The sequence below is a fragment of the Rhinoderma darwinii genome, chromosome 1, assembly GCF_050947455.1.
Source record: "Rhinoderma darwinii isolate aRhiDar2 chromosome 1, aRhiDar2.hap1, whole genome shotgun sequence".
Taxonomy (NCBI): domain Eukaryota; kingdom Metazoa; phylum Chordata; class Amphibia; order Anura; family Rhinodermatidae; genus Rhinoderma; species Rhinoderma darwinii.
In genome coordinates this window covers 505,120,871-505,133,937 of record NC_134687.1, presented here as the reverse complement: position 1 = coordinate 505,133,937, position 13,067 = coordinate 505,120,871, and the positions used below count along the sequence as shown (strand labels likewise).

General features: G+C 40.7%; 1 protein-coding gene across 1 annotated transcript in view; it reads right to left on the bottom strand.

Annotated features, from left to right (window-relative positions):
* The window catches only part of CEP120 (centrosomal protein 120), a 91,964-nt gene that overhangs the window by 19,906 nt on the left and 58,991 nt on the right, over positions 1-13,067 (bottom strand). The window contains exon 18 of the mRNA XM_075836165.1: positions 157-255. Within this exon, the coding sequence (XP_075692280.1) occupies positions 157-255 (99 nt within the window). The remainder of the gene's footprint in view (positions 1-156; positions 256-13,067) is intronic.

Genomic DNA, 13,067 nt, shown 5'->3' with positions numbered 1-13,067 from the left:
CATCAACTAGCTCTGCTGGCACAGTATTGTCTGCACATTCATAGTAGAAATAGGCTTATAGGGACATTCAACAGAAGATCCAACTGGAAGATTCGGCCAGCAATTCAGCCAGGTTTACCTATAGCCTTCCAAAAAACTAAACATTAGACCACTCACCTGTTTTATTCTTGCCAGCTCCTTTAATGCTCTTCCCCATTGCTGCTTATAGTGCAACTTAGATTTTATCGTAGATTCCAACTTCCTTTCAAGTTCAACCTATTGAAGATAAAATGTGTCAATTCTTATTTATATTGGGATGTTTTAAGTAAACCTTGTGTAAATTTTGTATTTTGCTGAATTTTTCAGTCTATATTTTAACCCCTTGGCCACGTATAAAATGCAGATGTTCTTAAAAACAGCAGTCTGAATCATCTCAGGAACCTATAAAAGTGAAAACGTGTATGGGCAGTTACACTGTCCATGTCTTTTCGCATAGTTTTTATCTTATTTTTTTTCCCCTGGATTATGATGTCTGGCAGCCTTCCATAGGCAGTAACATCCCTTCACCATACACATTAATGTGTAGTGCAGATGTTGGGTGTGATAACTGTTGTCCGAAACAGGTTTTATCCTCTGTTACCTTATGTTAACTAGCAAAAAAAAAACGTTTTAAGCTATCTAAAAAATTTAAGACACCTCCCGAGATTACATTTATATTAGGGGGAAGCATTCTTTCAATTACCACAACACATTACACAACAGTCTTCATACCCAAATATAATATAATATTTTTAATTTTTTTTTGTAGCGCTTTAAAGACCGGCCTATTTTGGCCCTTAATGACCAATCAATTTTTTTATTGACACATTCAAACAGTGATATCTTTTTTATTTTTCCACCGATGTAGCTGTATAAGAACTTGTTTTTTTTTGCAGGAGGAATTGTATTTTTTAATTGCACCATTTTGGGGTACATTTAATTGAAAAACTTTTTTGGGGGTTACGCCATTTTTTTTTGCACTTTAAATTCACGCCGTTTACCGTGCGGCATTGAAAAATATGTTGCCTTTATTCTATGGGTTGGTGTAATTATGGAGATACCAAATATGTATAGTTTGTTTTACTACTTTTCCCACAATAAAAATACTTAAAATAATAATAATTTGTTTTTGCATCGCCGCATTCCAAGAGCCATAACTCTTATTTTATTTTTACCACGATGTGACCATATGTGGGCTTCCGTTTTGGATAGTGATGTCAGAGGGAGAGAAGGAGTCCCAGGCAGAGCGCTAGAAGCAGCTCTGCTCCAGGACTCAGTCATAAGGAATGGACAATGCTCTGGCTGGGGATTCCACTCCTAGAGGGAACTTCAAAGGGCGCTACCTACATGGAGGGAGGCTGTGTGGCACTACCTGAGAGGTGGGGGGCTGTGTGGCACTACCTGGGAGGGGTGGGCTGTGTGGCACTATCTACAGAGGCCACAAAATTTATGGGGGTACAAACTGGGGGCCTAACGTCTTACGGCCGCCGTGAGTTCCCCCGCAAAGGGGCCTACTAAGTCTGTGTTGCCCAAGGGCCCATATAAACCTGGAGCCAGCCATGCATGGGACTTCTTGATTAATCTTCATATTTTTTTTATTTCGGTGGTGGGTGGAAACAAAGAGCAATCATGCGTTTTATTGGCGTTTGTTTTTTTTACGCCGTACACCATGTGGTTTTAAAAAAAAACATGTTAACTTTGTTTGGGTCGTTACGATTGTGACAATACCGTATATGTGTAAGCTTTTATACTTTTACAAAATAAAACGACTTTTTATGGAAAAAGTAATTCTTGCATTTTTTTTACTGTGCTCTCTTTTTTGATTTATTTTTTTAAAATATACTTTATTTCAGGGAAACCTTTCAGTAGGTCTGGTGTCCCTAACCCACCATCATGTCGTTATGCATCAAGGGTTTAATGTTCCAAACCTGTGTATATCAAAAGTGTCAGTTTCGGGAATAATTTGTTAAGTAACTTACAAATTACCGAGATGAGCCTAAGAGCAGCCTCGGGCACATGCTGCCAGTCTCCTCTCGTCAAGTTATAATTTACTTTACGATCGATTCCCGAAACAAACATTTTTTTATTTGGTCAGTTTTGGAAGACTAAAGCCAAGCTGCATACATTTTTTAGTCCTACTAGGGGACTTTACAAAGAAATCTCCTGATCGCTGATATAATGCTTTGGTATACTTTGTTTTACACCGACATGCAGAAATGCTTTGGTATACTGACAGGTAGTCTATTAGGCCTTGCCTCTAGCACGGCCCAACAGGCAGAGACCCATGGCAGACCTGGGGCATTCTCAGGCCACCGATGGAGGACAGAGAGATTCCACTCCCTCTGTAAACCACTTACATGCCGCGGTCGCTATATGGGACACCCGTGCAGGGCTTATTCTGATCCGCCATAAAAAGGAGTATTAGCGGTCACTAAGTGGTTAAACAATAAGGATTAAACTCAAAATGATGATTTCTACAAGACTTGCCTTAATAACAAATTTCATTTAAAACAAAAAATAAATATAAAAATTAAATATATATATATATATATATATATATATATATATATATATATATATATATAACAAAAGGGTCATAGGCACATGAGCTCATACAGCAATTCTGCATTCCACAGTCTTTCTCCTCTCTGACAAGTTGTACGTGACCCTTTCTGTAATACTGTACATTATGTCCCGACAGCTCATAGGTCTGGCGAGTCATTTTCAGCCACTCACTTTAAGCATCTGGTTGGAGGGGGTTGTACATAGAGGGGGGTACAAAGTCTGAATCAAAATGCTTATTTTTACTTGCCATTGCTGATCTGTTATAACTGAATTCAAGCCAACCTGGCCTTGTTTTAGGAATGTACTTTCTCAGTCTCAAACAGAGAAACAAGTTGGCTAAAACACTCAGCAGACAAAAGTTTTACTCTTTATTTTAATAAAACGATAGCAAGTTTAAAGAAACACAAATGTCAGCCCTCCTTTACATTGCACTCAAAAAGAATTCCGGTCCAAAATAAATAAATTATATATTTAACTCTGCTCAAAAATGAGCCCTCTGCTGCGTTGACTAGTTAATATCAATAGAAGACGAGGAAAATGAATGGTTATATTTGTATGTATAAGGAAAATAAAAACAGTGCAGTTACTAGACTCTTTATAAAAGATTATAAAACTGTTTATACTGAAAACTGTTACATGAAAGATTAAGTCGTTTTATAATATAGGAGTTCAAAACAACCTAAATCTGTCAGAATTCACTTAGTGTAGAAACACTACCAACCACAAATAATTAAATCTATGAGTGCTAGGAGTCACTTGCCTTCTTATTAGAGTACTTCTCAGTCCTCGGAGTATTGAGGTACTAATCCTAGCCTGCAGTAACAAATTATTTATAAAGAAGAACGTAAGAGTTGCCAGGGAGCGCACACACATATCCCTACATTGTACGATGGATAGATCATCACTGTAAGTGATATTTCACGGAGAAGGGAGTTACTAGAAAACTACTAAACCAATATGTGAAAAAAAAACTGCACAACAAAAACAACTTACTCCAAAGTAGAGGGCGACAGCATCCAACAAGTCACTACTATGTAACATTTTGGTGTTATTAAAGGGGTTGCCTGGTTTTAAAAACCCTATTATTGGGGGGGGGGAGAGAGAGATTCAAGACTTATCTACCAGCCAGAGCAGCTAAAAATAGTCTAAGTCTCTCCCTCCAGGGGACCTAGCCAGTCTGTGTATTACTAGGACAGTATAATGCTGAATTTCCCCTGTGGTTGTGCCGTAGGAAAACAGGACACTTAAGTCCCTATTACACTTGCCAATGATCGGGTGAACGAGCGTTCATATGAAATGTAAACAGGGCAACGATCAGCCGATGAACGGGTAAACGCTCGTTAATCGGCTGATCTGCTCTTTTATGCAGCATTGAAAATCATGGTTGTCGGCAGCCCATCCCTGTGTAATCAGGGAGATGTGTCGCAGACACGATGGAACTGTATGGGGACCAACGATCAGAGTAACGAGTGCTCTTCACTATACATAAGCAATCATTGCGCCTTGTGAAAGCAGCAAACGAGTGCCCATCAACGAGCGGTCTTATTCTTCGGCGCTCGTGTTCACGGTCCATAATCAGGCTGTGTAATAGGAGCTTTACTGCCAGATTCCCTCACAAAATAAAGCTGAATTTTAGGGTTCCCAGTAGCTGGACACTCTGATCAGCTTATAACTAGAGGACCCTGGTAACAAAAAGAATTGTCCAAAGAGGATTATCCTTTTACACACACAATTAGACCTATCATTCTGTCATAATAATATTCCTTATAATGGGATGACACTATCAAGGTTAAAACAAATAAATGTAAAAAAAAAGCGTCAGCAAATTGTGTGCCCTGTTGGCCGGCACGAAAACTGTAATATTTAACTTTTGTTTTTATCAATATAAATCAAGAAATTTAACTCATACATCTGGTCAGGGAAGGACTTTGTAGTAAGGATTATGAGATACGTCTTTGGCTACCAAATACCTCTAACATGGGCTAGATCTTGTGATTTAAAGAGGCTCTGTCACCAGATTATAAATACTCTACCTCCTACATAATCTGATCGGCGCTGTAATGTAGATAACAGCAGTGGTTTTTAAAAACGATAATTTTTGAGCAAGTTTTGAGCAATTTTAGATTTATGCTAATTTGTTTCTTAATGACCAACTGGGCGTGTTTTGACGCCTAGTCATACACTTCTCTTTACAACGGCCAGTTGGTAAAAAAAGTAAAAACACGCCCAGTTCTCTATTAAGAAACTAATTAGCATAAATCTAAAATTGCTCATAACTTGCTAAAAAATGATCGTTTTTCAAAATGAAAACCACTTATCTACATTACAGCGCCGATCAGATTATGTAGGAGATAGGGCACTTATAATCTGGTGACAGAGCCTCTTTAACCCCTTCACGACCACCCCACGTAGATTAACGGGTTGCAAAGCTGGTCGTTGTGCCTGCAGCCCGTTAATCCACGTGTGCTCCTAAGGGTATGTTCACACGCTGAGAGGCAGTTACGTGTGAAAAGACAGACTGTTAACAGCTGCCTCGTTTCACACGTAAAAGCTCCTTCTCGTAATTTACGAGGCGTCTGAGACGCTCGTAAACCTTGAGCCGTGCTTCATTGATTTCAATGAAGAACGGCTCAAATTACGTGGCAAAGAAGTGCCCTGCACTTCTTTGCCGAGGCAGTAAATTTACGCGTCGTCGTTTGACAGCTGTCAAACGACGACGCGTAAATTACAGGTCGTCTGCACAGTACGTCGGCAAACCCATTCAAATGAATGGGCAGATGTTTGCCGACGTATTGCAGCCCTATTTTCAGACGTAAAACGACTCGTATACGTCTGAAATTTGGCCGTGTGAACATACCCTAACAGAGCACACAGACGCTCCCCGCAGCCCGGCATCTCCCAGTACAGGCTGCTACTAGCAGCCTTAGTACTGGGGGAAAACATCGGGTCGGATCACAGCGGTGATCCGAACCGATGAAGCCCTTAATTGCGGCAGTCAATAGTGACTGCCGCATTTAAGTTGTTATAGCAACATCGGCACCCCGCTACGCGATTGCAGGGGCTGATTGTTGTGGGGGGCGATTGCTATGGCAACCGGAAGCCTAACAAAGGCTTCCTATCTGCCATTACGTTAGCCGATTAGGCCCCGCCCGGAGGCGGAGCCTGATCGGCTTGCTGTCAGTGAACAACTGACAGTTCTAATACATTGCACTACATGGGTAGTATTAGAACATCAAACAAACAGTTGGACCTTCAAGTCCCCTAGTGGGACTAAAGAAGTGTAAAAAAAAGTGTAAAAAAAGTAAAAATAAAAGTTGTAAAAATACAATAAAAGTTTTAAATAATAACACAAAACACAATCGCCCTTTTTACTTTATCAAGTCATTTATTATTGAAAAAAATAATAAAGCCATACATATTTGGTATCGCTGCGACCGTAACGACCTAAACGATAAAAATATAATGTTATTTATTCCGCACAGTGAACGCCGTAAAAAAATAAAAAAAAAATACTGACATAATTGCTATTTTTTGGTCACTTTGTCTTCCAAAAATTTAAATAAAAAGTGATCAAAAAGTCGCATGTACCCAAAAATGGTACCTATAAAAACTATAACTCGTCTCGCTAAAAATAAGCCCTCATACAGCTCCGTCAACGGAAAAATTAAAACCGTTATGGCTCTCACGGCGACAGAAAAAATCCATTCTCTTTACAAAAGTTATTTTATTGTGCAAAAAGTTGTAAAACATAAAAAAGTTCTAGAAATTAGGTATCACCGGAATCGGACTGACCCGCAGAATAAAGCTAACATGTAATTTATAACGCGTGGGGAACGCTGTATAAAAAGAATTAAAAAAATAATGTCAGAATTGCTGTTTTTTGGTCACATTACCTCCCAAAAAAAAAAAAAGGATAACATGTGATCAAAAAGTTGCATGTACCCCAAAATGGTACCAATAAAAACTACAGCTCGTCCCGCAAAAAAAACAGCCCTCATACCACTACGTCTATGAAAAAATAAAATTAGTTAAGGCTCCAATAAGCCAGGAAATAAAAATATGCAGATGTGCCGGCCCGAGGGGAACGTTTCTTCTGTTTCAAGTGACGAATTATGAAGGCCCCTAAAATTAGGGAACCAGGAAGGGGAGGGCCCAAACATATCTGCTGGAAGCGACGGTGCCCGTATTATACCAGGAAAACACTTCTCAGCAAAATTCCTCAAACTGAAAAGGTGCGGAGTGTGGACCAAAAGGGGGATAAGAAAGGACACAGTTTATCAGTGCGACACCGGCCTGTGCAGAAAGGATTGTGTCACAGCGTAACACACATCTATGGATTATTTTATTGTTTTTGTTTACCCCACTATACCACCTGACTATGCCCCTTATATACTCCGCCCGGCTTACATGTACCCGCACATTATAAACGGAAACACCAGTAAGACTCAATACAAAACTACTACAAGCAAAATCCACGCTCCAAAAGCCAAATGGCGCTACCTCCCTTCTGAACCCTACAGTGTGCCCAAACAGCAGTTCACTTCCACATATATGGCATCGCCATACCCGGGAGAACCCTTTTAACAATTTTTGGGGTGTGTGTCTCCAGTGGCACAAGCTGGGCGCCACATATTGGCATATCTATAGAAAAAAATCCCATTTTCACTCTACAACATCGAGTGCACACCAATTTCTGCCAATCACCTGTGGTGTTAATATGCTCACTACACCCATAAGTGAATACCTTGAGGGGTGTAGTTTCCAAAATGGGGTCACTTCTGGGGGGGATCCACTGTTTTGGTCCCGCAGGGACTTTGCAAATGCGACATAGCGCCCAGAAACCAATCCAGCAAAATCTGTACTCCAAAAGCCAAATGGCGCTCCTTCCCTTCTGAGCCCTACTCTGTGCCCAAACAGCCGTTTATGGCCACATATGTGGTATTGCTGTACACAGGAGAAGTTGCTTTACAAGTGTTGTGGTGCTTTTTTTCATTTATTTGTTGAGAAAATGAAACATTTTCAGCTAAAACTACGTCTTATTGAAGAAAAAGGATTTTTTTTAATTTTCACTGCCCAATTCTAATAAAATCTATGAAACACCTGTGGGGTCAAAATGCTCACTACACCCCTAGATGAATTCCTCAAGGGGTGTAGTTTTGTGAATGGAATCACTTTTGGGGAGTTTCCACTGTACTGACATCTTAGGAGCTTTGCAAAGTGACATGGTGTCAAGAAACCAATCCAGCAAAATCTGTGCTCCAAAAGCCAAATGGCACTCCTTCTCTTCTGATCCTTGCCGTGTGCCCAAACAGCAGTTTATGACCACAAATGGGGTATTTCCGTACTCCAGAGAAGTTGCTTTACAAATGTTGTTTTTTTTTTATTCCTTTATTTGTTGAGAAAATGAAAAATTTTGAGCTAAAGCTACGTCTTATTGGAAAAAAAGGATTTTTTTTATCTTCACTGCCCAATTCTAATAAAATCTATGAAACCCCTATGGGTTCAAAATGCTCACTACACCCCTAGATGGATTCTTCAAGGGGTGTAGTTTCCTAAATGGAGTCACTTTTTTGATGTTTTCACTGTTTTGGTGCCTTAGGGGCTTTGCAAATGCGACGTGGTATCCGCAAACCATTCCTGCTAAATTTGAGCTGCAAAAGCCAAATGGCGCTCTTTCCCTTCTAAGCCCTGCCGTGTGTCCAAACAACCGTTTATTACCACATGTGGGGTATTGTTTTACTCGGGAGAAATTGCTTTACAAATGTAGTGGTGCATTTTCTCCTTTTAGTCCTTGTGGAAATTAGAAAAAATTAGCTAAACCTACATTTTCTTTGAAAGAATGTAGATTTTCATTTTCACGGCCTACTTCCAATAATTTCTCCAAAAAACCTGTGGGGTCAAAATGCTCACTATACCACTAGATAATTTCCTCAAGAGGTATAGTTTCCGAAATGGGGTCACTTTTGGGGGATTTCCACTGTTTTGGCGCCGCAAGAGCCTTTCAGACCCGACACGGTGCCTAAAATATTTTCTAATAAAAAAGGAGGCCCCAAAATCCTCTAGGTGTTCCTTTGTTTCTGAGGCCTGTGCTGCAGTCAATAAGTGCACTAGGGCCACATGTGGGGTATTTCTAAAAAATGCAGAATCTGGGCAATAGATATTGAGTTGCGTTTCTCTGGTAAAACTTTGTGTTACAAAAAAAATAGATGAAAAATTAATTTCTGCAAAAAAAAAAAAAGAAATGTGAAAATTTCACATCTACTTTGCCTTAATTCCTGTGAAACATCTAAAGGGTTAAGAGACTTTCTAAATGCTGTTTTGAATACGTTGAGGGGTGAAGTCTTTAAAATGGTGTGACTTATCGAGGGTTTCTAATATAGAAGGCCCTAAAATCCACTTCACAACTGAACTGGTCCCTGTAAAAATAGCCTTTTGAAATTTTCTTGAAAATTTGAGAAATTGCTGCTAAAGTTCTATGCCTTGTGATGTCATAGAAAAATAAAAGGATGTTCAAAAAACAATGCCAATCTAAAGTAGACATATGGGTGATGTTAATTAGCAACAATTTTGTGTGGTATTACCATCTGTCTTACAAGCAGATACATTTAAATTTAGAAAAATGCTAAATTTTTGCAATTAAATACTTATGTACGATGCTAGGAGTCCCTGCCTCTCCGTGGAACTACTGTCCCGTACTGAAAACATGATTACAGTACGGGACAGTTGTCCTGCAGAGAGGCAGGGACTCCTAGCATCGTACGTAACTATGATGCTAGGAGCCCGGCTCCCTGCACGGTGTTCGGTCCGGGACTTCCGGCCGAAATACGTCCGTCCATTACGAACGTTAATGTGCTCGTGTGAACCCAGCCTAAAGGGAGTTTTACACTGGCAAATTATCGTGCAGACAAGCATTCATATAGCACTCGTTGCCCTGTGTAAACAGGGGAACGATCAGCAGATCAACGAGCAAACGCTCGATCATCTGCTGGTCGTATCATTTTAAAAAAGTACAATATTTTCGTTGTCTGCAGCACATCCCCCTGTGTAAACAGGGAGACGCGCTGCCGACATGATGATAATGGATGAGGACGAGCGATCAGAGTAACGACCGCTTGTCCCCATCCATAGCTCCTTGTGACAGGGGCAATCGTGCCCCTTGTTGATCGGCGCTCGGCTGTACCGGCCGGCGTAAAAGGGCTTTTAGTTTGGGACAGATTCTCTGTTTTAGTAGATTGAGAGGATTATCTGTAGTATGTGTTGCTCACTGCTTTTGTTTTGGATTCTCACAATGTAGCAATTTGTAAGATACAGTGGCCACTCTGACATTGCATACAAATGACAGTCATTATGACTTTAAGAAGTGAAGGGAGAAATCCTTCTAGAAATGGAGTCTGGTAACCAGAGAGGTTATCAGGGTGAAACCTTGTTCTAATTGACGGACTTGAAACACATTTCTATTTGTGAGCCAGGTCATTGTCTGGGACACTTTGGGATTTAAACTCAGAAGATTTAACTTGGTTTTATGACCATTTCATTTTATAGTTAACAAGGAAATGCACTGCTGCCATATTCAGATCCAAGTGATGCAGATCCTAAATACGCCCGTGTGCAGAAGACCTAATCCTGTGAGTTTATCAGCTTACATGAGGTTTGTACAGCACAAAAGAGAAGATTGTATGAGTATCGCCTTCATACAGCAGTTATTAATAATTACTAATAATAACGGTCATATTATAAACACCCATGTTATAAACCTATACAGAAATACATCTGTCTGGGGCAGCTGAGCCTAGTACTGCAGCTCAGTCCCGTTGAAGTAAATAACATTTCTGGACAACAGTTTGTACACACACACATATTCAGCTATGCTGGGGCTGACCTGGTATACGGCCCAAGTACACTTACTCACTGCCCCTATGAGCCATGCCCAAATACATAGTTGGGTAATCCCCCTGAAAAGGTTAAGACAAATAGAGTATAATAAAATAAAAAGTGGATAACTCCTTTATTTATAGATACAGAAAATGTAATGGAAATTCTGCTTACATATCTTTTTTATAACAGTGCAGTAGGCCCATGTCTCTTCACAGTTGAATGATATAGCCCACATATTAGTCATGTGTAATGTATCCACTGAATAGGATTAAACATGGCGTCAGTCATGTGACACCTGACATTCAGTTACCAACAGGGTTACATGACATACATGTGTTGGGCAACATCCATGAGCTAAGTGAATAGGACTAATGATGAACAACTACTTTACTGTGTGTATTTACTTAAAAAAATGACAGACTGATGTAACAGACAGCGTTTAATCAACCTTTCATATTTATTTATGTTTTATTTTCTCTCCTCTGTTCCTTATTAATGTCTTTAAGAAAAATTTCTCCAAAAAATAAAGCATTTACAAAAAAAAAAAAAATTACAGACTGTCTGAAGTTGACAACATCACCTAGAGACAAAGTATGACATACTTTCTTTTAATTGGGCTAAGTCCACTCCATACTCAGCGGGTGTTGGCTGTATGTTACAGCTGACACCTCACTGCCACAACCGGGCCGTTTAATCATTTAGATGCCACGGTCAATAGCGACTTAGCCATTATTAAGAGATGGCGGTTCCCATTGGTTAGCCTACCTGGTTGACACAGCAGGCTGGGGGCCTAATGAAGGCCCCCAGGTCTGCCATCTTTCGGTTTCTATTAAGCCCTGGCAAAGGCAGGGGATCAATAAGAGCCAGTTAAACATACCATACACAATTGATAATGCCATGGCCAGAAAAGTCAAAACTATTCTAATATAAGATCACTTAACCCGCAATGAACGCTGTACAAACAACAATTCCAGTTTCACCCTTTCAACCCCTGGAGAGAGATCCCATTCGCTGGACAGGAAACCGGAGGATATAAAAAAAAAAATAAAAAAAATTACACACCTCTCCACACACCAAGTCAGGTTTCATGTCCTCCTGAGGGGATTGTCCTGTTAGGAAAGAAGCACGTCTCCCTGGGTTGCAGGCCCCCTACCAGTTTCTTACCTTTTCTCCCTAGGAGTGCTCTGGAAGGTGTCCTGTGGAGAGAGCAACCTTATGTTTGGGGACAGTTACTCCCTCCTCTCCCAGTCCATCGCTTCCCTCCCTGGAGGTAAGTTGATCGTTTTTTACCGCTCAGACGGTTGTAGATGTAAAGTTTGAAGTGTCCATCAAGGGTTTTGACCTTCCCCCAGCTAGCATGCAGAAAAAACTATCCAAATTTCCACTGGTGTGTATATCTCGCTGGTACTTGTGGTTCCGCATAGAAATGAAACTGCAGAAATGGAACTGCTTGCTGTGTATATCCTCGTACTTGATGTTCTAAATCTCCAACAAGGGAGAAAAAGGAGATAGTGCACTACCTTTTGGAAACTACAAATTCCACGAGTTTATTCCATACTTACAAAAACAGATATAGATAAAAGCATAAGATAAGCTCTTGTAACACGCCAAATAATGCAACCCGACCCTGGAGGTGCTTTTAGGTCCCACGAGGTGAGACCTTCCTCTGGCCGGAGAGCGGTTCTACCGGGGTCATACTCCGTTCCCTGGTGGGGCTGGTACGCATGCCCTGCGTTGGCAGCTTCCGGCACACGCTGTGCAAAACTTCCAGTCACAGCAACGCGTCACATCCGGGGAGGAGGGGCTCCAGGCGTCTGGAGCATAGGACCTCTCCAGCCAATCCAAGGCCTATTTAGGCCTGAACAATATGGAGCCTCAGTCTCCAGCATCTCCTCCCATAATGGAAACACCAGGAGAAGCAGCAGGACGCACTGACCGCTCGGATGCCACAAGATCCCCCAGTCCGGTAATTGAGGAGAAAGCAGGACTTATATAGGGTAAGACAAAAAAAAAACTCTCTCTTTGCTAACACGGTCCTCTTCTCTTGTACATATGTTTAGACCAGGGAAGGTCCTAGAAAGAAACTGAATAAGACCCATAAAAAGGAATGTGCAATTTGTAATAAAAACTTGCAGCCTCTTATAATAAGACTTTACCAGAATTGCTTAGATAAGATCATCACTGAAGAATCTGCAAATCTGGCTTCAAGCATTAAAGAGATCGTGAGGGCAGAAGTTAGGAACTCCCTAAAGAAAAGAAGTATCCACCATCCACCTCTTCCAGGGTAGATTTATCGGATTCCTCTGCTGAAGAGGATTTTCAGATAGAGGAAGGAGGAGGGCTGAGCTCTTCAGACAATACCTCGGATGAGGACGGGGGGAGGGGGGAATTTGTTCTTAGCAGAAGACGTAGATCAGCTCCTAAAAACTGTAAGAGCAACCATGACTTGATGACCCCAAAGAACCTAGCTCTGTCCAGGAAATAATGTTTGAAGGCTTAGGGCCTAGAAAACAGAGAACTTTTCCCATTCATAAAAATTTATCAAGTCTCATCAAAAGGGAATGGAAAAATCCAGATAGGAAAGTTGGTATTCCCAGATTCCTTAAAAG